The 25,660-nt window shown below is 37.5% G+C and overlaps 1 protein-coding gene across 37 annotated transcripts in view; it reads right to left on the reverse strand.

Moving 5' to 3' along the window:
- SEMA5B (semaphorin 5B) overlaps window positions 1-25,660 on the reverse strand; it is a 478,266-nt gene that overhangs the window by 2,005 nt on the left and 450,601 nt on the right. For all 37 annotated transcript variants that reach the window (XM_087883981.1, XM_034422787.3, XM_087883946.1 and 34 more), the window contains 7 exons: window positions 24,908-25,055; window positions 21,101-21,326; window positions 18,398-18,616; window positions 17,085-17,255; window positions 16,161-16,310; window positions 14,782-14,826; window positions 10,397-10,602 (listed from right to left, as the gene is read on the reverse strand). In XM_087883981.1, the coding sequence (XP_087740107.1) occupies window positions 10,397-10,602; window positions 14,782-14,826; window positions 16,161-16,310; window positions 17,085-17,255; window positions 18,398-18,616; window positions 21,101-21,326; window positions 24,908-25,055 (1,165 nt within the window). The remainder of the gene's footprint in view (window positions 1-10,396; window positions 10,603-14,781; window positions 14,827-16,160; window positions 16,311-17,084; window positions 17,256-18,397; window positions 18,617-21,100; window positions 21,327-24,907; window positions 25,056-25,660) is intronic.

Raw genomic sequence — 25,660 nt, forward strand, 5'->3', positions numbered from 1 at the left:
CTCTTGATGCCTTTCATGGGTCATCTGGGCATACTGCAGAGAGATGACTACTACTTCTAAAGAAAAGGCAGTGACAATGAAAAGAGCAAGCTAAAAGAGAGGGAAGTGTGATTTGGAAGGGCAAAACAAATTATCTACAAATACGTGCCCAGCTCAGTCACATACTTCTGGAAATGGAAAAACTGCTTTGCTATCGCTATCATGCAAAATGAGGCGGAATAAATATTATTTTTGGGAGCAGCCAAAATGACGACCTGCCAGGAACAAGACACTATCACATCACATTCTCCTTCTATTCTCATTTCCCAGCTGAAAAATCCACTGATTTTCTTCCCCCTAAGATTTCAACTTCCTCCCAAATAGAAATACAGGGGGAAAAAACACACCAGAGAATGTTTTTTGGTCCATGGCACTGATATTTGCCTACAGCAAAATGTCTCTCATTGGCAAATGAATGTTTCTCATTGGTGAATGAAGTTCATGCTGTGCTAACCAGATGAAAACAGGTCTCATATTGTTAATGATGGGAAGGCTACCTTATAGAGACATTAACATTCCTTCTATGCCTAAGGATGTCATTTCTATGAATGTCATAAGTCTGGTTTTCATCGACGGACAAGCCTTTCTTCTGCTTAATCTTGCTTGATTCAGAGTTGCTGACATTTCCTACACTCAAGTCGTCCCAGATTGCAATTTTTTAAACTCAATCATCTTCATCCTTTCATTTCTAAGCTCAGCTCTCCCCTCCCTGCTAAATATATGGCTAGCACCAGGGGCATCCCTAAAGCTTGGAAATGACTACTGTCTTCCTTGAATTCTTCTTAATTGAATTGTTCCTCTCTTTGGCCAATCTCATTAAAGACCTGGAGAATGATTCATCTTTCCTTTACACCTTCTGAGTAATTCCAAGAATGTTTTCTATATCGCCAGCACTAATGGGTGTGATTTTCTTTTTAACACTGATGTATCCATTGCCTGCTCCCCTTTTTTATACCACCTATAAACCAGCAACCATGATTAAATTATATGGTGTGTGAAAAAGTACTTGCACTGAATATTTCAAATTTGGCTAATACATATTTAACTGCCTCGAGAGCACTTTAGAATTGTGCTGATCATGCAGAAAGTCAACCTTTTCCTTCATCTTAGACTGTGGAAAGCCAACGTTTTGGATGTGCACCGTCCCTTTAATGTTTCCCAGCAAACCGATGCTCAAAGTAAGATTGCCCCAAACACTAAATACAAGATCTAAGCCCCATGACTCAGGTTTAAGAGTCATTAATCCTCTGAGATCCTTTCAATATTTTATCTCTGTTTCAGTTATTCTGCATAGCCATTTTAGGTAGTGAAAACAGAGACAGAATTATGAGACTGCAAAATTTTTCAAATTTGAAATATCCTTGGTTACATCAGAACTATTTTGAGTGTGTAACATGCTACTTCAAAATATTTCCAATATGATCAAAATAGTCCATCTCTTCCCATGAAATGGCTGTTGTGCATGCTCAATGCAAATACACGTGTGTGTGTGTGTGTGTGTGTGTGTGTGTGTGTGTGTGTGTTTGTATGTATGTATTGAATTGACAGTGGGATGTTTTGAAAGGAAGTTATCTGCTTGAGTCTTCTTGGAAACATAGGACTAACCATTGTTAGACAGATATTATGGATTAGATGGATCTTGGGTAGAGGGAACACATCAAGTGTCTCGTGCTCTCAGTAATGTGGTCCCTTTAGCCTCCTCAATCTACTTCATGTGGCCTGTTTTCCAATGTTTCAGAAATGAAGTCTGTCTAAACCTGCAAACCATGAAAAATTTTAACTGCCAATGCCAGAGCTTGAACCTCAAATGGAGCAATCAGCACAGATCCTGTTGATCCTGCTGGGATTTCAGCATTCTGAACATAGTTAGTGGAGATTCAGATTCTATTAAGAGATCCACAGAACAATTTGGTATTTTTTAAAACTAAAATCGGTCAGCCATCCTAGATTAACTTGCCCCTCCAATGTGAGGTGGGTCCCCAATTTTCCGATCATTTCATAAGGGCCTAAAGACATCTGCCAGCTGGTTTGGGGCCCCAATTGGATAACAATACAGGGGAGATGGTTAATTGAGTAACAACTGATTCCCCTCTCCCCCCATGTGTCCTTAGATTTTAATGTTTGGTTTTATTTTATTTATGTTTTTATATATATGTTCAGAAACATTTTTATGACTGCAAAGCCGCCCAAAGTTACCCTATGGTAAAATAGGCAGCCGATAAATTTTATAACAAAATAAATAAATTATAATAGTCATGATTAACGGATGGGTTATAACATAAAATATGTACATATGTATGGAATTTGCTCTTTTAAGAGCAGCCTTGCAGGTTAGGAATTGTGAATTGTGAAAGTTGTAATCCAACACATCAAGAGGTCATCAGGTGGGGAAGACCGTTAAAAAGCAGTGGCTGGAAGTGCAGTGCTTGAGTTTTTTAAATTTTAAATAGCTTGCGGTATCACAATCCAAACAACCTGGTTGAGCTGATGATGATGTAAGGAATTCTATTAGAATGCGTAATGTAAATAGCTTGTATTACGATGTGCATTCATGCTGAACATAACGCCATACTGCCAAAGTGCTGTATAAATTGTAGCTAATATAATAAACACAAATGGCGAGGAGATGACTTGAAAAAGGCTTTCCTTACCCTTCTTAAAAGATTTGACAACACAACCTAGAATATTATTAAAAATAATAATAATGGGAAAGTGGTGAGGAAAAGGGAATCTGGGGTGAGATTATCTTGCAATTGTAAAATGCCCAGGCTTCTTATCATCCTGGAAAATGCTGAAACACTACTGCCATCAGCAGTAGTTCTATCTCTGCTGAATGAATTTTCACGGAAATTTAATGCTTAGGCAGGTAAAATCTCCTTGAAATTAAACCTTATCTAATGTTGTGATTCAAAGCATAAACAATGCTATCAACCTTTTGGCTGACTGGTGAACGGGAATGATGGACGATGGAAAAATGGGCAATAAAGTTATTGTTGGTATCCTTGTTTTTTTTTTTTTAATGTATTGTGGCTCTTAATATAGATGCTCGCTGCTTCTCTTTTCTTCCATGCTCCACATGTTCACAACACATGCACCTGAAAATGCAGTGTCAAAAATATGCTTCTGCTCCGTTAATGGTGGAACTGGTTTGTCTGAATAATTACAGTCCTTTATGTCACTAGTGTAGCACATGATATATCAGCTCCGGGTTCTCATTTTTACTCATATTCTGTCATTCCTGAATTCTGGTTACTCTCCTTATGCCTTTTATTTTTAAAATTCAGGGTTACAACAACAGCAGAAAAATGCAGGGTGAGAGAACCTATAGCAGTAGTTGTGGCTGTGACTAATCAGTCTAACAGCTTTTTCTCCCAAACATTTAAAACAAAAGCTTGTAATTACAAAATATTCAGTCATATTCTTCTACAGGGTCATTTAAATAATGCCCAAGTTGACTAGGTCTCCTAATAAACTGAAAGCTTTCCACTTCATTAATTACAGCAGATGCCCTACTTTTCAGCATCTCGAATTCATCTGTGCTTTTGGAGAGGAGAGCTCGAGGGACCTAAACTGGACATCTCAAATGTGGTGGAACTAATGCATTAGCCATTCATATCATAGAGAGGATTATTGCAAAAAACCTCTTCAGAAGGTTTTCAGCACTGCTTATGACATTAAGATTACAATCACATACTCATAAAAGGTTCTGCTAATTTCAACGGTACTTATTCATCCTTTCACTCTGTTGTTGAATAGGTCAGAGAGCGGGGGGTCCTCTAGATTTTGATGAAGTACAATGTTCTCCCGCCCCCCAAATTGCAGTTAGCAATATCTGGAGAATGAGGTGACTCTTCACCTGTGCAGGGAAAAACAGAATTTATTTTCGGTCTTTCTTTCATCTCACACTTCCTCCATCCACCAATTCAGAACAGATGCTTAATATCCCCTTACAGATGTTATGCTCACCATCTACTGGCTCCACTTTTCTGATCTACATTTATATTAACTTCCTTACTTTATTTAAATTATCATTCTCCCAATAAACCTGGGGACTGAATTTCTGTGGTGGAGGAAAATAGATATATCATCACTGACAAACAGTTACTAAACTATAGTTCTTCAAATAGGAGAAGCTGTGATAGGAGAAAACTAATCCACATGTATATTGCCAGTGAGTTTCTAAGCATCATTTTCAGTTTTCTAAATGGACCTTCATTTACTAGTAGCCCAACATGACTCTTCTACACTTTTCTCTTTTAAGGACCCGCTTTTCTAAATTCAGCCTAACTGCACCCCTATTGCCTATTGGAATTTTCCCTCCCAACCCTATAACCCATGATCTTTTACTCTCAGACTGTGCATCTATGGTAGAAGACAAATTTCAGTGGATCATCTTCAAAAACTTCAGTGTAGCCTTCAACACCATCCTGGCATTAAATAACATTTTAGTGCTTTCTAAGGGACTCCCTCTGATAATGGAACAGAAAGAAGCTAATATTTTTAGGACAGTGGAAATTCAGGAAACTCAATTAATGAAGCTGTTCCTGAAACAAACAGGATGTGTCATTTCTGCATCAATCAACATGGATTTAATTAGATGAAAGAGATGAGAGAAACAGGATGGGTGGCGGAGATTTTCTTTTGCCCGACACAATTTACATTTTCCAAATTCATGCTGACTTGTGCTTAATAAAAATGTTTTCGCATTAACTTGCAAACAACTTTCTGCCACTGTAACCTAAAAACAACGGATAATACGTTTTGGAAGGAGTTCAATAAACAGGAAAGGACAATAGAATGCCCTTCATCCGTAGCCATTTAATTGCAGCTGTACCCACAAATAACAATGGAATTTGCGAATTGATGTTTATTTTTTTTTATTTTTTTAAATTTGATTTATATGCCGCCCTTCTCCGGGGACTCAGGGCGGCTTACAATGCGCTAAGCAATATGTAAATTTTATTTATGTATGCATGCATTAGATTTTTATTCCACCTTTATTACTTTATAAGTAATTCAAGATGCCGAGTATACCTAATACTCCTTCTTCCTCCTGTTTTCCCCACAACAACCTTGTGAGGCAGGTTGGGCTGAGAGGGAGTGACTGCCCAAAGTCACCTAGCCAGTTTTCATGCCCAAGGCAGCACTAGAACTGACAGGTTCCTGGTTTCTAGGCTTAGAAGTGGTAAGAGTTAACTGCTACACACCAAACCAGTATACTAATTGGTATACACCACACTGAATTCACGATTTAGGAAACACAAAATACACCAGTCTTTGAGACTTGCTTACTGAAATAGCCATGATCAGGAAGAATCCAAAATTCGAGATATTGATTTTGGCAGTGGTTTGCTCTCCAAACTTGTTTCCATTTAGTTTCTGAACATTTCGTTACCAGACTAGGTAACATCATCAGCAGAATTTTCTTGTCCTATTCTCCTTAACTTATGAATGTCTTGTGACAAGACATTTATAAGGTAAGGAGAATAGGACAAGAAAATCCTGCTAATGATGTTACCTAGTCTCATAATAAAATGTTCAGAAACTAAATTGAAACAAGCTTGGAGAGCAAACCACTGCCAAAATCTAAAACCCAAGCTACAAGTATTTTCTATTATTTCAAGGTATTCATGTTCAAACAGGGTAAACTTCCTTAGCTCTCCACCTATGACCCTTTGCAAATTCCTGACTGCATGACTTGGAAAATTTGACATGTAGTCAAGGACTAGGAGAAAAAAGGAGGATATGAAAAGGCTTTGTGCCTCTCAAGGCAAACTGAAAATACAGAGCTATTATCTCCCCCACAAATCAGAGTATCTCACAAAAAGCTCACAGGCATAAGAGGATTGCTCCAAAGACCAAATGACATTCAGCTCTGCTCATTCTCAGTGACGCGTATGTAGTACTTCTAGAAACCTACTGCAGAAACAGGAACTGTCAACGTACTCAGGCTGTTTTATAAAGTAAGCAAAGAACTAGCATTAAAATTTAGGGAATGGAGATTTTTGACAGTTTTCATTTTGTTCTGGCTTTACCACTTTGAGAATACAGCCCTTGCTCAAAGAAAAAGAAATGTATTATTTCCTTATCCAAAATATATTTACATATACATATCTATATAGATATAAAACCAGACTCAAATTATCCTACTTTGGATACATTATGCAAAGATCCAGCTCTCTGGAGAAAGCTCCAATGTTGGAAAAAGTGGAAAGAAAGGGAAGAGGACAGGACAGGAAGAGGAAGAGACAGCAAGTGGGATGGACTCCATTCCAATAGCTATGAATCAGTGGTGAAATCCAAATTTTTTTACTACCGGTTCTCTGGGTGTGGCTTGGTGAGTGTGGCTTGGTGCATGTGGCGGGGAAGGATAGTGCAAAATCTCCATTCCCACTCACTCTAGGGGAAGGATACTACAAAATTCCCATTCCCTCCCCACTCCTGGGGGGAAGGATATTGCAAAACCTCCATTCCCACCCCACTCTGGGGCCAGCTGTTTTTTGCCGGTTCTCCGAACTACTCAAAATTTCCGCTACCAGTTCTTCGAATTACTCAAAATTTCCGCTACCGGTTCTCCAGAACCTGTTAGAATCTGCTGGATTTCACCCCTGCAATGAATGTACTGTTGGAAGAGCTGAAGGATCAACTTAGAATCAGATCATCATGAAGCAACATTTATCTATGTGGTTGCTATGAATCAACAATGACTTAATGGCATGTAATCAATCAATCGGTAGATATAACAGTGGCCTCTCCAAAGAAAGTAGCTTAGCCATTTTCCTACATGCAGGAGTTGGTGTGCTTATTGGTAGCAGCAAAGAACTGAATGAAACATGTTCTTTATATACTCACACTATTTCAACATTATTTCCCCATGAAAGCTGTCCAAAGAATCTTCCAATAAAAAAGTAACAAAGAGCAACAAAAAGAAAATCCACAGATAGTTGCAACAATTGGAAGAGGAGCATGTAGTCCTAATATACAGATAGTCCTCAATTGATAACCATTTGTTTAATGATTGTTCGAAGACATGACAATACTGAAAAAAATGACTTACAACTTGATTCTCATGCTTGTGACTGCCATAGCATCCTCTGCAGTCACATGATTAAAATTCAGGCCTTTGGTAACAGGTACGAATTTATGATCGTTGGAGCATCCCAAGATCATTTGATCACTATTTTGAAATCTTCCCAGCTGGCTTCCCACAAGCAAAGTCAATGGGGAAGTTGGATTTGCTTCATTTAACCAGTGATTCACTCAACAATCATGGGAAAAAAACGTTGTAAATTCAGGTGTGATTCATTTAGCAACCATCTTGCTTAGCAACAGAAGTTCCAGTCCCAATAATGGTCATAAATTGAGGACTACTTGTAAATGGTTTCCTGCATTAAGAAGATAACCTATCATGGAGAAAAGTTCTAATTCAATTTAGAACTTAGCCAACTGAGACATAGTGAGTGTGACGTGGAAAAGTGTCTGGTCTTGCAATCTCCACTTGCATTTTGAAGGTTTAGAGAAGAAGCAGCAAATTAGTTTTCAAAATAGGCTATTAAGCTACAAGGATCCCAATTTAGGTGTACTGTAAGACTTTAAATAGTATTTAGCTCTGCTTCATCATCCAAAAAAATGAAGTAAAGCAATATGCTATATTTCCTTCTATGGCCGATCAAGATCCCTATAGACAAAACTGGCTATTCATAGCTTCTAAGGTAGGTTTTAATCTTGTTTTTGGGCTGGGGGTAGTAGGGACACAGGTAATCTTCCTCTTGCAACACCTTTTCTGTACAGGATCAAGTAAGGCATTCTGTATAGAGGAAAAATATGCAACTCCTTAAATCACAGGAAGGAACTAAAACATGAATGAAAGAGCTGACACTCCACTTTCAGCCTGGATATAATGAGGCTCTGCTGGGGGATAGTTTTTCTCCCATCTCTTCAATATAAATTTAGTTCTTCCAGATTCTAAAATTATTATTGATGCACCTAGCCTGCATACCAACTGATCATGCATGCATCCGTGAAATTATGTACCAGTAGAACTGAGTATTTCCTTTCCATTTGTTTGCTGGCAGTGGTAGGTTTCCCATGGGCAATCTGGCACCTATAGGGCAAGGGAAGCCTGAATAAAGACTCACAGGGCTCAAAACACAAGCAAGCAGGACTGATAGATTGAAGGACTGATACTGTATGACAAATTCTATTTTCCAGCTCTGAATATTATTTTAAAATTGTTGTCATGCAATTTGAAAACTTGAAAATCTGTGGAAGAAGCCGTGGTGGCGCAGTTAAAATGAAGTATTGCAGACTAATTCTGTCAACTGCTAGCAGTTCAATTCTCACCATCTTAAGGTCGACTCAGCCTCCCATCCTTCTGAAGTCGGTAAAATACTATTGGGGGCATTATGCTGACTTGGTAAAATGGCTTAGAGAGGGCTGTAAAGTACTATGAAGCAGTATATAAGTCTAAGTGCTATTGTTATTGCTGTATTATCAGCATGATTTTCCAAGGAGGCTCCCAACTGGGATTGGTTTTAAGTGCATACTTTTTTTTTTTAGACTTCTATACCGCTTCATAGTGCTTTACAGCCCTCTCTAAGTGGTTTACAAAGTTAGCATATTGCACATTAGCATATTGCATTAGCATTAGCATATTGTCCCCAACAATCTGGGTCCTCATTTTACCAACCTCGGAAGGATGGAAGGCTGAGTCAACCTTGAGCCTGGTGAGATTTGAATTGCCAAATTGCAGGCAGCCGGCAGGCAGGCAGTACTGCACTCTAACCACTTCACCACCTCGGTACAAAAAAATTAGTACAAAAAAAATACTGTTTTTTGTACCTGCTCCCCAGGGGTGAAATGTTCTGAAGTCTGCTACTGGTTTGCTTTGCTACCAGTTCGTTTCACGCACGTATGTGCGGTGCGGGCCAAACGTTCGCTTCATGTGCACCGTAAGCGCTATCATGTAGCACTGAAAAAGGAGGATTAAGAAGCCTTTTCTAAGGTAAGTAGAACAGTGAGGGGGGAGGGAACAGCTGTGCCACGTGATTTAGATTCGCTAGAAAGCAGAATTTCCTGCTTTCTAGCGAATTTAAATTGTGCGGCACAGCTGATCGTCGGAAATACTGGTTTGCCCGAACCGATAGCATTTCTTTTTACTACCGGTTCACCCGAACTGGTAGCTTTTATTAATACCGGTTCAGGCGAACCGGTACGAACAGGTAGTATTTCACCCCTCCTGCTCCCTATTTACTTCTTTGCTTGTTGTTTAACTACAGGCAAAGAATAGTAAACTTTGCCAGAATCTCTGCAAGTTAATCAGTTGCTTTTGAAGGTATTTTCCCTTCTCCCCAAGCTGTCCCCAATACAGACAAAGTCTCCAATCAATAAAGTCCCCAAACTTTATTGATTGGAGTTGCTAGATACTTTATTATGTGTTAATTGATACTGCAATATTTATTAGCTTCCCAGGATCATTTCTTGATCAGGGAAACTGCAGATAAAACTAAAAAAAGAGGTTTCCAAGTCAATGCATACACAATAGAGAATATTTTCTTATGAATAAGACTACCAAACAAACAACTCATTTGGTTATTTCAACACGGTGTTTCCTATGCTCACCAAATGTATTATAGGTGTACCTCTGAACAAAATAAACTGTTTTCTGACCTCTTCTGACACTGATTAAAATTTGAATGAAGAGAGGAACCTGACGTGAACAGCGTTATCTAAAGAAAAACAGGGAAATGGAAGAAAGCACAGTCAATAACTGAATATTTGGCCTTTAATAGGAGGCTGCGCTTATTATCCAATTATCATCCCAGTCATAAACATAGACTTGGTAATATCCACTAGCGCTCTTCCCTTCAGAAATATGTCTCAGTTATATTACCAAGTTTATGTTTATGACCGTGATGAGCCAAAACAAGGCCATCCTCTGTGGGAAAGCAGATTTTTTAAAGCCACAACAAATCTCTCCATACTAAACCCACAACAAATCTCTCCGTTCAGGCCATGCCTAAAAAGGAAGCACAAAATGAGTAACAGAATCAGAAGAATTATGTGGTAGGTTCTGATTAGACAAAGACGTATCAGGATATTCAGTAGCTAGTATAGTTCTGCCACATGATTTTACTGATTATAAAATTCAACTCAAAGTGTACTGCAAAAGAAAACAAGAAAATTGCATACAAAGTTGCAGAACTTCAACTCTCAATAGCCCTAACCAGCACAATCCATAGTGAAACGCTGGGAATTGTAGTTTATTAAGTCTGGAAGATCACAGGTTATCTATTTCTGCTGCAAATGAATAGTAAGTATGCTTAAAGGAGATCAATCTATGGATGTAATCTCTTACCTTGAATTCCATAGGTGTGTACTTTTCATTCTTGGGAGTTGTGTTGCCTTTGTAATGCAGATGATTGGGAGTGGTGGGATGGATAACGGTTGACTCCTGAGATTGTCTCTGGCACCGTTGACAGTAAACGTAGATCACAAAGGTTAAGAGGCTAGAGCCAAAGAAACAGGATAATCCTGTGGCAATGAGGTGGATGAGGCTAAAACCTGGAAGAAATGTATTAAGAGGATGCTAAGATCAGTGACACAAAAATGGCAAAACACCACTTTACTCAACCGTAAGTTGCAACATTTGTACTACAATTTGTAAACAAAGTATTGCAAGGTTTCATACATTGCTACCATGCTGGCACTTCTTTCACAGTATGCTTGTCCATTACTATCTCGGCTACTTGTGCTATCATATTCATTGCTGACTGGATGCCAGCTGGCTTCTGGGTGAAATTCAAGGGCTGGTTACCACCTTTTAAGTCTTTTATGGCCCAGGGCTTAATTTGAGGAACCATCTATCTCCAACAGTTTCTGATCATGGACAGAATAGATGTGCTCCAGGTTTCCTTGATGAAATAATGACATTTATTGGGACTTAGGAAGCCGGCCTTCTTTAGAACATCGTCCTCCTGAGATCCATGTGGGTCTCACCCTCTTGATGTTCAAAAAGTCACTGAAAACTTGGCTATTTTCCCAGGCCTTGGGATAGGTTGGTTGCCAAGTTTTTATTGATTCCTGCTTTTAAACACTATAAGCCACAGAGAATGACATGGTGTCAGATAGACTCTAAGTTTTATGTCTATATGCCTGAATGTGTATATATAGCTCAATATATCCCTTCTACCCTTCCCTTAAAATCAGTATTATATAGGAAATGAACTGTATGGCAAAGACATATTAAATGAAGCTTGTATCTTCTCAGTAGCTCTAGAGACTACCTCAGTTCTTTTTCTATGATTTCATCTGCAAAAGTTTGGATAACAGGTGTCCCCTTGATAAAAAATACTCATACATTACAACCATAAAAATGGATATTTGGATGGCTACTGAATGCATAAAGGCCTGAGAATAATTTTCTGCTCCCTTGGTACAAACAAAACACAATTCTGAAAACACCCAGGACATTGCATATACCTTACTCCCTTTCTATTAGTTTGACCATCGCAATTCTGTATTAATGGGATCATACCTTGTGTGTGTGTTTTTTAAAGTTTTTCTCCTTTGATTGAAACTGAAACTAAACATTAAAGCTGACAGGTTGAAAAAATGAAGCTTACAAACAATACGCATCTAAAGAATGGGCCTGTCATAGAAAGCACATTTCACTAATTGTAAAGGAAAACAGACTTCAGGGTTGCTTAAAATGCCAGGGAGGAAATAAAATAAACTAGATGATAAAAAAGGGCTGACTCCTGATATTTTAGTTGGAAGGCTGCCCTAATGGCCCCCCCGGTGATTTATTTATTTATTTAGTCCAGTTGTATGAATGTCACTTGCATCTCAACAAATGACTCTGGAACAATATCAATCAGAATTCCTACTGACCTAGCAGGGTTAGGAATAATGTAAGGAGTAAAAGGTGCCATTTTCATCACGATGTCAAAGTCTCAAAATCTGAACCCTAGCCTAGTTTCTTGCCTGTGTATTATATGTTTTTTGTGGATTTATGGGCAATTGATCCTAGATCGGTCATTGGTTATCCATGCTGCCTTCTCTATTTAGAGAGCCAATTTGGTGACAGGTTAAGGCAGAAATTGAGAGACTGGGACTTCTAATTCTATTTTAGGTATGAAGCCAGCTGGGTGACTTTGGGTTAGTTTCTCTCTCAATCCTAGGAAGGAGGTCATGGCAAACAACTTCCTAAATCTTGCCAAGGAAACTAGAGGAACTTATCCAGACACGCTAGGCGTCAATGTTGATTCAAAGATGCACATGCATATATACTTCCTTTACTTTAAGGCTTGTCTCCTGACTTTGGCTCATTTGGTTATTTTCAATTGCTTTGCTCCCTCATATATGATAGTTTGAATATATGTGTCTAGGCTGTGTCTAACAGACTTGCTAAGAAGTGTGACTGTGGTGGGCAAGAGCTGGCATTAAGGTGTTTTTTGATGCCCTTAAAACTGTTCCTGCCAATTATAGTCCTAATACATTGTGTAACCTTCAGGGTCATTTTGTTGAAAGGGAAAAGAAAAATGCACTTTTATTAAATGGTACGATTGTCCTTGTGTGATCAGCTGAAGAACACATGGAGTTACAGAATAACAAATGTTCTGAGCAACAAACATCCTCTCAACATACCCTCACAATTGTCTCACAGAAACAGTTCTTTGTTGATGAGGGGAGCAAGCTAAACCAATTTTTAAATGTGCAGTAGAAATTCCAAAAAGAACAATACTTTTTCATGTGGAAATTTTTGTGGCATGTGAAGGTCTTTTTTTTTTCTTTCATAGTACATTAGAACATCAGCAAAGGAGCACACAATATTATAAATATTTTCAAGGGCATTGTAACTACAAAAATGCAATAGTTCTATGCCCCTGCACTTCTCATGGATATTATAGCTTGATGAGATAAATAAGAATTTTCAGCCCCAATCTCAGATCTACAATTTAAAGATTCTTCCAGAGAAAGAAATTGTTTATTAAACTGTTCTGAAAGGATTGAGCAAATATATCTCATGAATCTAACAAGGGACAAAACTTTAAAAGGACCAAATAAAGTTTGTTGTTTGTAGATAAGCAGATTTCTTTTTTCTGCTACCAGTCATGAAATACCACATGCATTAAAAAGCAACTTTCACCTAAAATAAAAGCAGAGGGAAAAGAGCCATCAGTATTTGCAGCTGATTATGCTGGGAGACATAAAAAGCCAATTTTTCTTCTGCCCTTTTCAAAGTCTTTGGTCATAACTTACAAGTAACTACAGAGAACAGAGTAATGATTCTGCACAAGGAAAATGCCTTTCTCTGAACTTTCCCTGAAGATAAAACTTAGTGACTGGCAACTTTTAAAGGCAATTCAGATCTTACAAGGGCTGCCTTGCCTTGGTACCCCTGGGATTTATAGGTAGATTTTTAACGATGTTTCTCGCCTTGATAAAGAAGGGCCCACCGTTACAGGCAGCTGAAAAAATTACTGCATTATGATTATATCAACTATCCCGATGTCCCCAGCTTCTCACATCCTAGAAGCTAGTATTTTTACTGTTGTCAGTAACAGGTTTAATACTGTGATAAGCAACCTAAGTAGATCAAAGGCTAATGTAAAAAGAATATTTAAAACACAAGGCACATTTAAGAGTTCTGTGGAAGGAAAATCGAAATAAAAAACTTCACTCTTGCAGGCCAAAGAAGGCTCCCTGCCATTTTTGTTCTTCGAGCATCACGGCTGTTGAGTCCAATTACTCCTCCTCTGCTTTGCCTGCTTACAAGGGTTGACCCAAAGCTTCCTCCCACCCTGAGGCTTTCAAAAAAAAGCATATGACCCATTGCATGGGTAAGCATGGTGCCTGATTTCCTAGCAGACAATTTTTCCCCCCATCTGCTAAGTTACCACTCCAAAAAACACTGGAGGCTTTCTGCAATGGAAGATGACAAAAATGTCCAAGGAAATTTTCTTCAGTCGATTTATTTCTTCAGAAAACGTGGGCATTTCTTAGAAGGAGTAGAGCCTTGAACCGCAAAATGGATAGTAAATAAATTTGATAAAGAAGTAAGCAATGTAGAGAGCTACAATTTTCAGGATTTTTAGAATGGTCTCTAGATAATGGGAAATAGGGAAAAGTGAAGGAAATTATGGAACCTAGGATAGTTAATGAAGTTAACTAGAAAGAGAATGAAGGGTGTAGGTGGAAAAGAGAGAGGCATGGGAAGGGATCTCAACAGTTGAATGTATTTTGACTTAATCACTTTTAGTGTACACTAACAATTTATAACTACGGTAAGTGAATGTGAATTTCTAAATAAAACATGCCCTGTTTTCTAAAAATAACAAATATTACAGAACTGACCTCAGATTTGCCATTTAGAGGAATAATTTTTAAATTATTTTTACCTAGTTTCCCATAGTTTTACCTGAACTGGAGAACAGTAGAGACACCCAGTGACAATTCTACAATTAAGAGTGTACTAAGAAAAACACAGAATCTTTTTTAGTTCAATGAAAAAGGAGTTACACCAGAAAAGTTTCTGATTTCCCTGGTAATTAATTATTCTGAGAATCTCACAACCATATCACAAAAACTTTCCCTCCCCAACTCCGACAAGGAGACTCCAATGGAATTAGGGATATCAACAGGATGTGAATCATACAGATTAATGGTTTGGTTGATGCATCCCAGAAAAGAGTAGGCATGTTAAGATAAATGCAAGATCTATAGTTAGCTGTACTCTACCTCCACAGTTCGTGCTCTCATCAATGCTTGATGCTGGCAGGATTACTAAACAAAATGAAAAAAAGGGAGGGGGAAACGTCACTTTTGTCATCTGCGACACTGTACAAGCAATTAAAATGATTTTGCTCACTATGTGGCATGTTAATTTCTGCTGCAAACAAGAAACTCTTTCAGAGAGTTGGTGAAAAATACAGAATGAAATATTATACAGGGGAAAAAAATCCTTCTTGAAAAGAACATGTTTCCTGTTATCATAGAAATGTGGATCAGATTGAGAACTAGTCAAATATAAAAGTATTCTGTTGTAGAAAGACCTGTGCACAAATCATAGACACGTATATATAAAAACTCGAAGAAATGAGTAGAACAATTCAAGTTGCATTTAATAAATACTTAGCTAGCTTGGAGTTGGAAGGCAAAAACATAGTATATAGCATACATACTATGTTTTTGTCTCCCAACTCCAAGCTAGCTAAGGATTTGTTAAATAAATTTATATAACCACCAAAGTCATGCATAGGTGACTTAAACATTTAAAATTTTAAAAGATTCGTCATATAAATAAAACTGTTAAAACACCCTAACCCACCCTTTATTATGCCTTATATGATATTACTAATTTCACATCTTTTAACTGAAGAATAATAGTATTCTTGGAATTTGCTGCACCAGACAAACCAATGAACAAAGATATGTCAGTATTCTAATGATTTATTTTCATGTTACCAGTGACTAGCATACCTCTGCTAGTCACTGATCTGATTCATCTAAGTTCATCTTACTTTAATGCAAACTTAATTGTTTTGTAGTGCAGAATATCTTGTATTTATGAATCATTGGATCCTTCCCACCCATATAAACCTAAATATATAGTCTACTTTTGAATTTGTAAATAGAGAAAATAGTTTGCCATTTGCTCATTAAGCATGTAACTGATGTGCTTTTTAACATTTTAACCATACGCTAAATAAAATAGATGTTAGTTGTAATTCTACATGAGACAGGTAACTTCTTGAAAATGGTTTAATCAACCATGGCTAAAACTCATCATAACCACTTGCAAAATGATTATACTCCTGCAAAGTATAGATTATTCCTAAATTATTTCTTTTGTACCTACCTTCTATAATCATGCATTAATTTGTATACTATTTATACAAATATTATTTGGCATTTACTTTGCCAAATGCCATCTTCTTATGAATGTAAATTTATGAAACATGAAAAAGAAACCATTCGTTCAGCTTCACACACCATCCTATTGATATTAGCAGCAATCACTTTTTTTTTTTTCCATATGGGAAGCTCACCGTAACATTTAATCAACTAGTCAGATTCTTGCCTCTCTAGTGTAGTAAAACATATGAAAATCTACCTACCAGGGATTTCATTATACAGACATTCTTGGTACTGTGTGCTGTTCCCTGCACATTGAACAGATCCTGGGCTGTGGATTTCACAGAAACGACTACGATACTGGATGCTATCTTCATTGCATAAACTCCATTCAGACCATTCAGACCAGCCTCCTTAAAATTATGTATGTCAGAAATAAGATAAATTAGGCAGGATGATTCAGTGTCACGCTAGGAAAAAAAGTGTAAGAACTAAACACTGAACTAAAGATTTGAATGAAATTCTTCAGCTGAACATTCAGCTCTGGAATTGTAGTTCAAAAACATATTGATAGTATAAGATGATTATCAACGTAACTTTTCAGATGTATGCCTAGCACATATTTTACAGAACATCCTCACTTAGCAAAGTAAGCTAAAACCTCTTACTGTGCTTCTCTCAGTTTAATCAAAACCTCCTCCTTTAGCTTCCAACTTGGAATAAAATGTTCCTGCTACAGTTGTTTTTAGTAACCATTTGGGAATGGATAATGTACAGTCATGCTTTTATGACTAACTCTTTCAACAGCACTTTCAAGGCTATCAATAGAATTGCCCTCTTTGTGGAATACTGAATATTCTTTAAATGTATTAATTTTAATTAAAAAAACTGTGAAGATGGCATGACAGAATCCTGTCAGCTATTTTCCATCAATGGGCTTTTAAGGTATCAGATCTCATACCAGAACTGGTGACAATCAGCAGCTGAGAAGACAGCCTTCCAGCTGATTGAAATTCTGTAATTCCAGCCTAATTGGAGGATGTCAATAGGAAAGATAATACTAAGCATTTAACAGTAGTTAAACAGTTGCATAGTAGTAGTTATTACTGTTAGTTATTACTGTTGCATAGTAATCTTGGAAAGCACTATACTATCAGGTCCTGAAGAACAAATTAAGTGCTTGCTACCTTCACATGGGTGTGTATTACATAGGGCTTCCTCTGTGTGTAGCCCAATGCAGATATCCTCCCCATTAGTTGGCGCTGGGTTGGTGCAGGTCCGAGTGCGCTGGTAGTGTCCACCTCCACATGTTGCTGAGCACTGAGACCAAGGAGTCCAGCAGGACCATGAGCCCTTCACTGCAGATGAAATAGAACACAACAAATAGGCACCTCTGAGTTTAGTTCAACCCAAATAACAGCAATAAGGGCTGTGGTGGCGCAGTGATTAGAATGGTTAGAATGCAGTATTGCAGGCTAACTCACTGCTCACTCCAGGACTTGGATCCTGACTGGCTGAAGGCTGACTCAGCCTTCCATCCTTCCGAGGTTGGTAAAATGAGGACCCAGATTGTAGGGGGCAATATGCTGACTCTGTAAACCACTTAGAGAGGGCTGTAAAGCACTGGGAAGCGGTATATAAATCTAAGTGCTATTGCTATTAATGAGAGACCAAACATTATAGTGAAATGATTTTTCAGATAGGTGGTACTATTGTTACGATTTTAGTCTTACTTTTTATATTTTTATACAGCTGCCAATTAATACAAGTTCACTAGGTGAGAGATCGAAAAATATAATATTAAGACAACGTATAACATTATAAATTACTGAAACTAAAAAATAATTAAAACACTGAAGATGTTCAGATGAAGAGATTGTAAGACATGCATTTAAATATATTTGAGTGAATACAAGAATCTTCACTGAAAGTACCCAAAATGCCATAATGTGAGGCTTTTTGGAAGATTTTTCAATTAACAAGGACACTACCTCCAAAAATAGTTAATCTTTAATGCATATATGATAAACCTGAGGTCATACAACTGAACATATTTTCCCTGCCTAAGATATTATTTCCCTCGTTTCACTTAGTCAATGCATTCAGAGAAAACCTCAAAAGAAGAACTTAACAGTTCAAGTAAGTAAAATATATGGGAAAGCAATCTTTGAGAAAATCTGACCATAAGCAATTTAGAGTTTTAAGGATTAAAATCATTATTTTAATGTATGAACCACTGCAATTGACAAAACACTTGGTTCTGTGTGAAAATGCCAATACCAGTAAAGAAAGGATCAATCTAGACTATTCAAGACTAGTAGCAACTTTGATATTGTTTTTAAATGCAGGCAGTATGCTGTCATAGTGGTCTGAATATTTTAGACCAGCCTGGGAAGTTAGGATGATATAGTGAAGCAATATAAGTCATTTTGTAGAGAGGTGGTCCAATGCTTGGAATACCAATGTCTTAAGTTACATGCTAAACCAAAAAAGGGCTTACCTGGGCAAGGGTGTGGGTTACAATCCTGATATTCCATTGCAGAGCCTATGCAAGGAACACCACCATTCTTGGGTTCTGGATTGGTGCACATTCGCTTCCTAGTTCTGAAGCCCAGTTCACAATCTCGGGTACAAGATGACCAACCCCCCCAAAAGGACCAGCCACCATTGATAATCCGGATAGAGGTCTTGCCACTTTTCAGAAGGTCATCAACAAGAGCTAGTTGGGGAGAGAAATAAAAGGTGGCAACTAAACACACTAGTAGGGCACAGAATATCCAAAGAAACCTGATAGGACAGGCATGTAACATCCTCCTGGTAACAGGACAAACTACAACTTTCTCAATTACACAATGAATTACATCTCGTCTCCATTTCAAGCAGGCAAAGCATTGTTAATCATCTCTTGGCCCTCTTCGTTTTTGTTTTGTTTTTTACTCTGCTCCAAGTTCAAAGTTTTGCGGTTTAATGCAATGCTTAAGGCACCATAAAACCCGGCTATACTGAAAACAGGGTATACTCTTTCCACCTCTCTTTCTTGAAAACAAGGCAAGGAGGTCTCTGACCCAGGCAGCACAAATTTCTGGCCAGGTTGTAATCTGATCTTACACAAATGGGCAGAATGAAGTCAGTAATAAGAGGAAAGGCTTGTGCCTACATTTTTTAGAAACTGGCATACAAAGGCAATCAGAAATTACGACCTGATAACCATTATAATAAATTAAAATAAGTTGTTAAATAATTCATGATATATCTCATTAGATATTGATAGATCAGCTACCTTAATTTTGAAGCAAAGTTTCCATTTCCTCTTCCTGAAGTATGTCATAGATCAAATTCAGCTTGGTCTTCTTAACTAAGATATGTCCACCTTCCTTAGTATTGCACTCCCAAGGCAAGGACCGTTTTAGTTCTGGCTTTCTGCCAACGTCTGATGCTGAGTAAGCACCAGGGAAAGGATCTCATCTACATTTTTATGCTTTGATAGCACAAAATGATAATAAAGGAATTCCATTCTTCACATTAATGAAGACACCATAAAGAAGATGGCATGATTACCTCTAGGGGAAAACTAGGACGAAATTTAAGAGTTTTGGGGGAAAAGATAAATGACTATCTCATCTACTATCCTGTTCCCAAAATACTCAACTAGCAGAAATGAGGGGAACAAACAGAAAGCAAACTAATACTACAATCTTGTGGCAGCATAATTACACCTACCTTAATTACCGGTATACAGTATTTAAGAAATTCTCCTTATCTTTCAAACACGTTTCAGCATTATGTAAGTAATATTTAATAATTTTCTCATTATTCCTTTTTTTCCCTAAACTAAAAGCTGCAAATTGTAATCTTTCCTTATAATGAAGTTTTGTCAGCTGTCTGGTTGCTTTGGAATCCTTTCTGGTTCTTTCAGCAATATAGTATCATTTCAAGATACAGCAACCAAAACTGTGCAAAATATATCCTACTGGGTATATAAGATACTGATATCTAAGATTTTACGTATCTCCCTTCTGATTCCTAGCATGGAAATTGCTTTTTCCACAACCAAGCTGATTTCTTAATTGAGTTTTTCATCATGATCTTGAAATGTCTTTCTTGGTCTGTGGCTGACAACAAAGTCTATCTATTTGCAAATGATTTAATAAATAAATAGGAGACCCCAAGGATGCAGTTTACTAGCCTACGTGAATCAGAAACAGAATGCTTCTGCAAAGTATATTAGGAGAGTTAATAAGTGCTTTGACATCTAAGTGACAAAGAAATCCCAATAAGATATAAATTCATAAATGTTTCTCATGGCTGTTCTCATAAAATGAAGCCTTGCCCTGTTAAAAACATGTTGAGCCTGCAAACTTGCACATTATTGCAAATATAGGCTCTGCTCATCAAATAATGAGAAAAAAGAACAGAAGTTCAGTAAGTAGACAAACAAAAATATTTCATCTAGTCACACCCATGGGGGCGGTGGACTGGCACTGGCCCATGGCCCACCAGGAACCAGTCCGTGCAAGTAAGCAAAACCCCATCTGCACACGTGTGGGATCCAGGCAGTGCACGAAACCACGCCCCCCCCCAATCTGTGGAAAACCTGTCCTCTGGGAACCAGTCAAAAGATTGGGGGGGGGGGTCACTACTATAGATGATTCTGATTACAATACTTTTGCATGTAATTAGAATGCCACACTCATTGCCACAGTTTTATCTGGGATACCTGATGTAGCATCATTCATTCATTCATTCATTCGTTCGTTCGTTCGTTCATTCATTTAGTTTCTATAGCTGCCCAACCCTACAAGTGACTCTGGGTGAATTACTATTCTAAAATTATAAAACAAAATAATTTAAAAAACATTAAATCAATAAAACACTCACAAAATAAGTAAACACAAATAGCAGCTGGGATGATTAATCGGCTAATCAACTTATGTACCCAGAGCGATTCTACTTAGTAAAAGTAATTCTGGAGAATTTTGAGGTGGGCACCTTTATAAACATAGAAATTAAGAAGCTCCCACTGCATCCTGTGAGTTTCATGTATTCTAATTTCCCAGAATTCATCATCTCTACCAACTGGCTTTGATCTGCTCATCTACTAGCAGCCCAGATTGTTGCTTATCCAACCTTCTGTTTCATCCACCCAGGCTTCCACTATCTGAAACAAGGAGATTAAAGAGATCTGCCTTCTGGCAAGACATACAATCTGTGTCGCAAACTGCGGAGCCATCATTGGGGCAAAACCGACTCTCTGTCTTCTTTCTGCCAAACTGTAAGTCATGGGGGTCAGCCAGCTGAGCACGACAGGTGTAACGGAAGCGCTGCTCTTGGCGGGCCCCGCTTTGAGTAATATTGGTAGGGGTCCAAGGGGTCCAGGGTGTGCTTCTCCGCACTTCTGGGCAGGCCTCTGGGCTGCAGGTTTTGTATTCCTATAGAAAGCAAGAAAAGGAAAAAAGGGGGAGATCAAACCAGAGTCTTTAACATTTGGTTGCGGAAATGCAAGTTTACCACTACCCTGGAGTACTCCACAAGTTAAAGAGTCATAAGATAAATCTAGAATATTTGATTAAAAATACAGAAATCATTGAGGCAGAAATAAAGCTCAGAAGGCATATAAAACAAGTTCTCTTATTGCTCCCAGTGCTTTAATTAATAGAATATAATACGGAGGTGGCAGACCATAGCTGAATAATATACATTGCTCAGGCATATATACACAAGTTTTATAGGCAAGTCCTAGCGTTCACTAAGGTGGTAAAACATTGGGGGGTGTCACTTCACAAACAGATTCTCATGATTGAATGTTATTCTTTGTTAATGCTTTGAAAAAATAAACTTTGGGTAAAAATATTGATGCCAAGTCAAACCCAGCTTCCCATCTAAAGACAGAGAGGAATAGGAGAAGCAGTTGTGTTGTGTTTATTGCTGTAAACAGTTTCTACTCACAAGATAGAAACAAATGACAAAAAAGCACCTGAAAGCAGGACAAGAAGCAATGGATGGAAATTAATCAAGGAGAGAACCAACATAGAACTAAGGAGAAATTTCCTGACAGAACAATTAACCAGTGGAACGACTTGCCTCCAGAAATTGGGGGAGCTCCAACACTGGAGGTTTTTAAGAAGAGATTGGACAACTATTTGTCTGAAATGGTAGTGTCTCCTGCTTGAGCAGGGAGTTGGACTAGAAGACTCCAAGGTCCCTCCCAACTCTATTATTCTGTTCAACAAATTAAAAAATACAGTAGTCTAATATTATTTTTCATTACACTCCTTTTAGAGCAGGGGTGTCAAACCCACAGCCTGCAGGCCAGATGTGTCATGAGTTGGCCACCCCCACCCCCTTTAACAAAGGGGGGAAAAATCACAATATGTCACATGACAACGTGATGACGCGAGTTTGACACCCCTGTTGTAGAGGATACCTGTTTAGCTTCTTACAGCAAAAATAACATTTATATCACTTTGAAGACAAAGGTTATTCATTTTGACTCTCAATAAGACCCGAGTTTCAAATTAACTGTAGGTAACATAGAAACACAGTTGAATTTCAGACTTGTTAAAAAATAGCAGAACATTCCTTATTATGCTAGACATTGCTTGTGAATATGAAACATCCTGGGGAGAAGTAGGAAAAAATGCTAAATTCTTTCTGCTTTGTAAAGTAAGTTCTTCTCAAACATGTCCTATACCAAAAAAAAAAAAAAGAAAAGAAAAAAACACTGAAAACTGAGACATGCATGTTAACCCCAGTAACTCATTTATATAGTTCCATGTAAAATTGTCACTCTCCAGCCCATAACTGTTATAGCTCTAACATCTCATAATCAACACAGCTCCGCTATAAAGCTTCATTAATTGCCATATTTAATAGGCCAAATATTAGCACAAAAACACAACATGTTTTGGAGTAACACGGAGATTCCCAGTTGAGGGAAGGAAGGAATTTATTGCTATTATTTATTTATTTATTTATTTATTTATTTATTTATTTATTTATTTATTTATTTATTATTTATTTATTTATTTATTTATTATTTATTTATTTATTTATTTATTTATTTATTTATATTAATCAATTAATATAACTACCCCAAGTAATGCTATTAAAACTAGTTGAGTTCCTAATTGGGCAGGAGCTGTGGGTCCAAGAGAATTCCTGAATTGTGCGCCAGCTCTGAATGGTGAAGTGCAACCCTATTGGGATTTCTGAGGAATATATGATGAACTGAAGCGATGATCATTGCAAAATCCAAGCAATCGGTTCTTTGGAATCCCTCTGGATAAAGAGAAGATGGAAGATTACCTATGTGTGTTCTGAATGGCTGCTCCCCATAAGGAGACTACAGAATAATGCTTTTTTTATGTGTTTGAATGGAACGGGACTAGCCATATTGCTCAGAACCATGGTGGAGATTTTTAAAGGAAACTAACTTCGCAAACCTCACCTTCTGATCATTTTGGGAAATTACTCATTAACTACTTCTAAAGACCTTAAAGATGGCAAAGTCTGAAAAGGTCTTGTAAGTCTGCTTTTAATTCTGAACAAAAGAAATGCTAATCATAATGTTAAGAATTTAATTTGAAATAAGTAGCAAAAACTAAACACACTTTTATTCCAGAGAGTTACGAACAGTTTAAGGGTCCAGATAAAATTTGAATATTAAAATTTATATAATAAGATTTTGGAATTAATTTTAAAGAATAAACAGCTTCCCACGGGAAATAGATTCTGTTTTGATTTTTACATAACATAAATAAAGAAATTAATGATTTCAAAAACTAGACCCTAGAAGGGACTAAGGAGGAAAGATATATAGATCTGCCAGATGATGCAAAGTGTAATGACAATGAAAATACTAAAGGAGACTTTTGAAGAATGGAATCAGAAAATAATAGCCATAATATCAACAATATCAGTAATGGTGTCTGTTTCTGTGAATAGACTATGATGTCAAGTCCTGAAGAACCTGAACCCAGAAGCTTCAGATTGCATCTCTCCCCACCTGAAAACACTGACTGGAAAGACCAAGGAGAAAGGAGCGGAACCACTGCAACACCAGGCCTTCCATTCCTAGATTTCTAGCTGGTCTAGAAAGCTACCATTATCAATGGTATCAAAAGCTGCTGGTAGATTAAGAAGGATCAAGACAGTTTCACCATTTCCATCCTGGCTGTACATCAGCAAGTGTGATCAAATGTGTCTCTGTCCAATTGCAATGGGTTCAGATAATTTGTTACTTTAGGGCACTCTGGAACTTCTCAACAACCTTACTGAGAAAGGGGAAGGTTGGAGATTGGATGAAAAATTATCTAAACCATTGAAGAAATGACACACCACTGTCTCCTTCAAAGCAGCAGAACCTCCCTGTATCTCAAGAATTAATTTACTGCTGTTTGCATCCAATCACATATTATTTCTTAGGAGACTCCCTTATTCTTTAAGTTAACTTTCTGATTTGGGATGGCATCTTCTCTTGAAAGATGTATGTAGGCTTGAATTGACTGTCTAGATGGAACAAGACAAAACACCTGAGCAGGTTAATCCTTCACTCTCCATTATTTTCAATATATCTAATAAGAGAAAAATTCTGGACTGCAGTAACTGTACCTATATCACCAACAATCAATTTGAGTGATTGTTTTGCAGGACCATCAAGATAACAAGACATATCCAGGAAATGTTGTTTATTAGCTCTACACTGTGATAAGATGTAAGACTTGTTTCAGACTAATTTTGAAATTAAAAATTAATTAAAACTAAGTTGAGAGATGGTAAATTCTCTCCATAAAAAGAAATTGGTGACCAGCAATTCTGGTTTATTTTCTAATTCTAATTTTCTTTATTTTCTTTTTCTCCTGGGTCTTACAGGACTAGTTTCATCATCTTGAGATACTTTCCCCCCATCCCTCCTGTAGCAAGTCTGAGATGAAGCTGTTATGGGAATCTTGAAGAAAGGCAAAGTAAATCCAACAAAGCAATATCAAACTGTTTTAACTAGAAAACATACCACAGCACAGCCTGGGCAAGAGTTTCCATTCTCACAGGACCTCTGCCTGGAGTGCATGCCTCCACCGCAGTTCGCACTACATTTATTCCAAGGGCCCCACGAAGACCAGAAGATTGGTAATGGGCATGGACTGTTCTCATTGCAGAATCTGAATGCAAATAAAAATGGGAAGGAGAATGGAAGAAGACACAGTCAGTGTTCTATGCCTCTAACATACCCTAACCTTAACCCTAACCCAAGCACAAGGAAAAGTTGAAAATGATTCCTCAGATCTATTTATACCAGCAAGAAGACAAAATCCTTCTCGGAGCTAATCTCAGTCTGAGTACAAACGCAACAGCACAAAAAGATATGGGACACATAGGTTACCATGTTTAAACCACTGGAATCAGTAAATCTTCAACTAATTTGGGCTAATCTGATTGAATTGGAATACAAGATGATTTCCTTAATCAAAATGCAACTTTCTTTTGATAATATCAAGTTTATAATAGGTGAAGCTCAGAGTATTTTTCAGTAGTGGGGTGGGTGGGTGGGTTAGAATAGGGTTTACCAGTTTGTATTGTTAGACCATTCAATATTAAGATTACAATTATTATTATTTAATTGAAAGTTGAAACAACGTTGGTATAGCATGCTAGGATCCAACATTATTGATTGTCAGGTTTCATGTGCTTCCTTCAGGCTTTCCAGATTATTAGGAATTAGAGGTGCATATACATAATAAAAAACTGAAACTATATTTTATTGCTG

The sequence above is a fragment of the Pantherophis guttatus genome, chromosome 1 (assembly GCF_059756535.1).
Source record: "Pantherophis guttatus breed Tessera chromosome 1, ASM5975653v1, whole genome shotgun sequence".
Taxonomy (NCBI): domain Eukaryota; kingdom Metazoa; phylum Chordata; class Lepidosauria; order Squamata; family Colubridae; genus Pantherophis; species Pantherophis guttatus.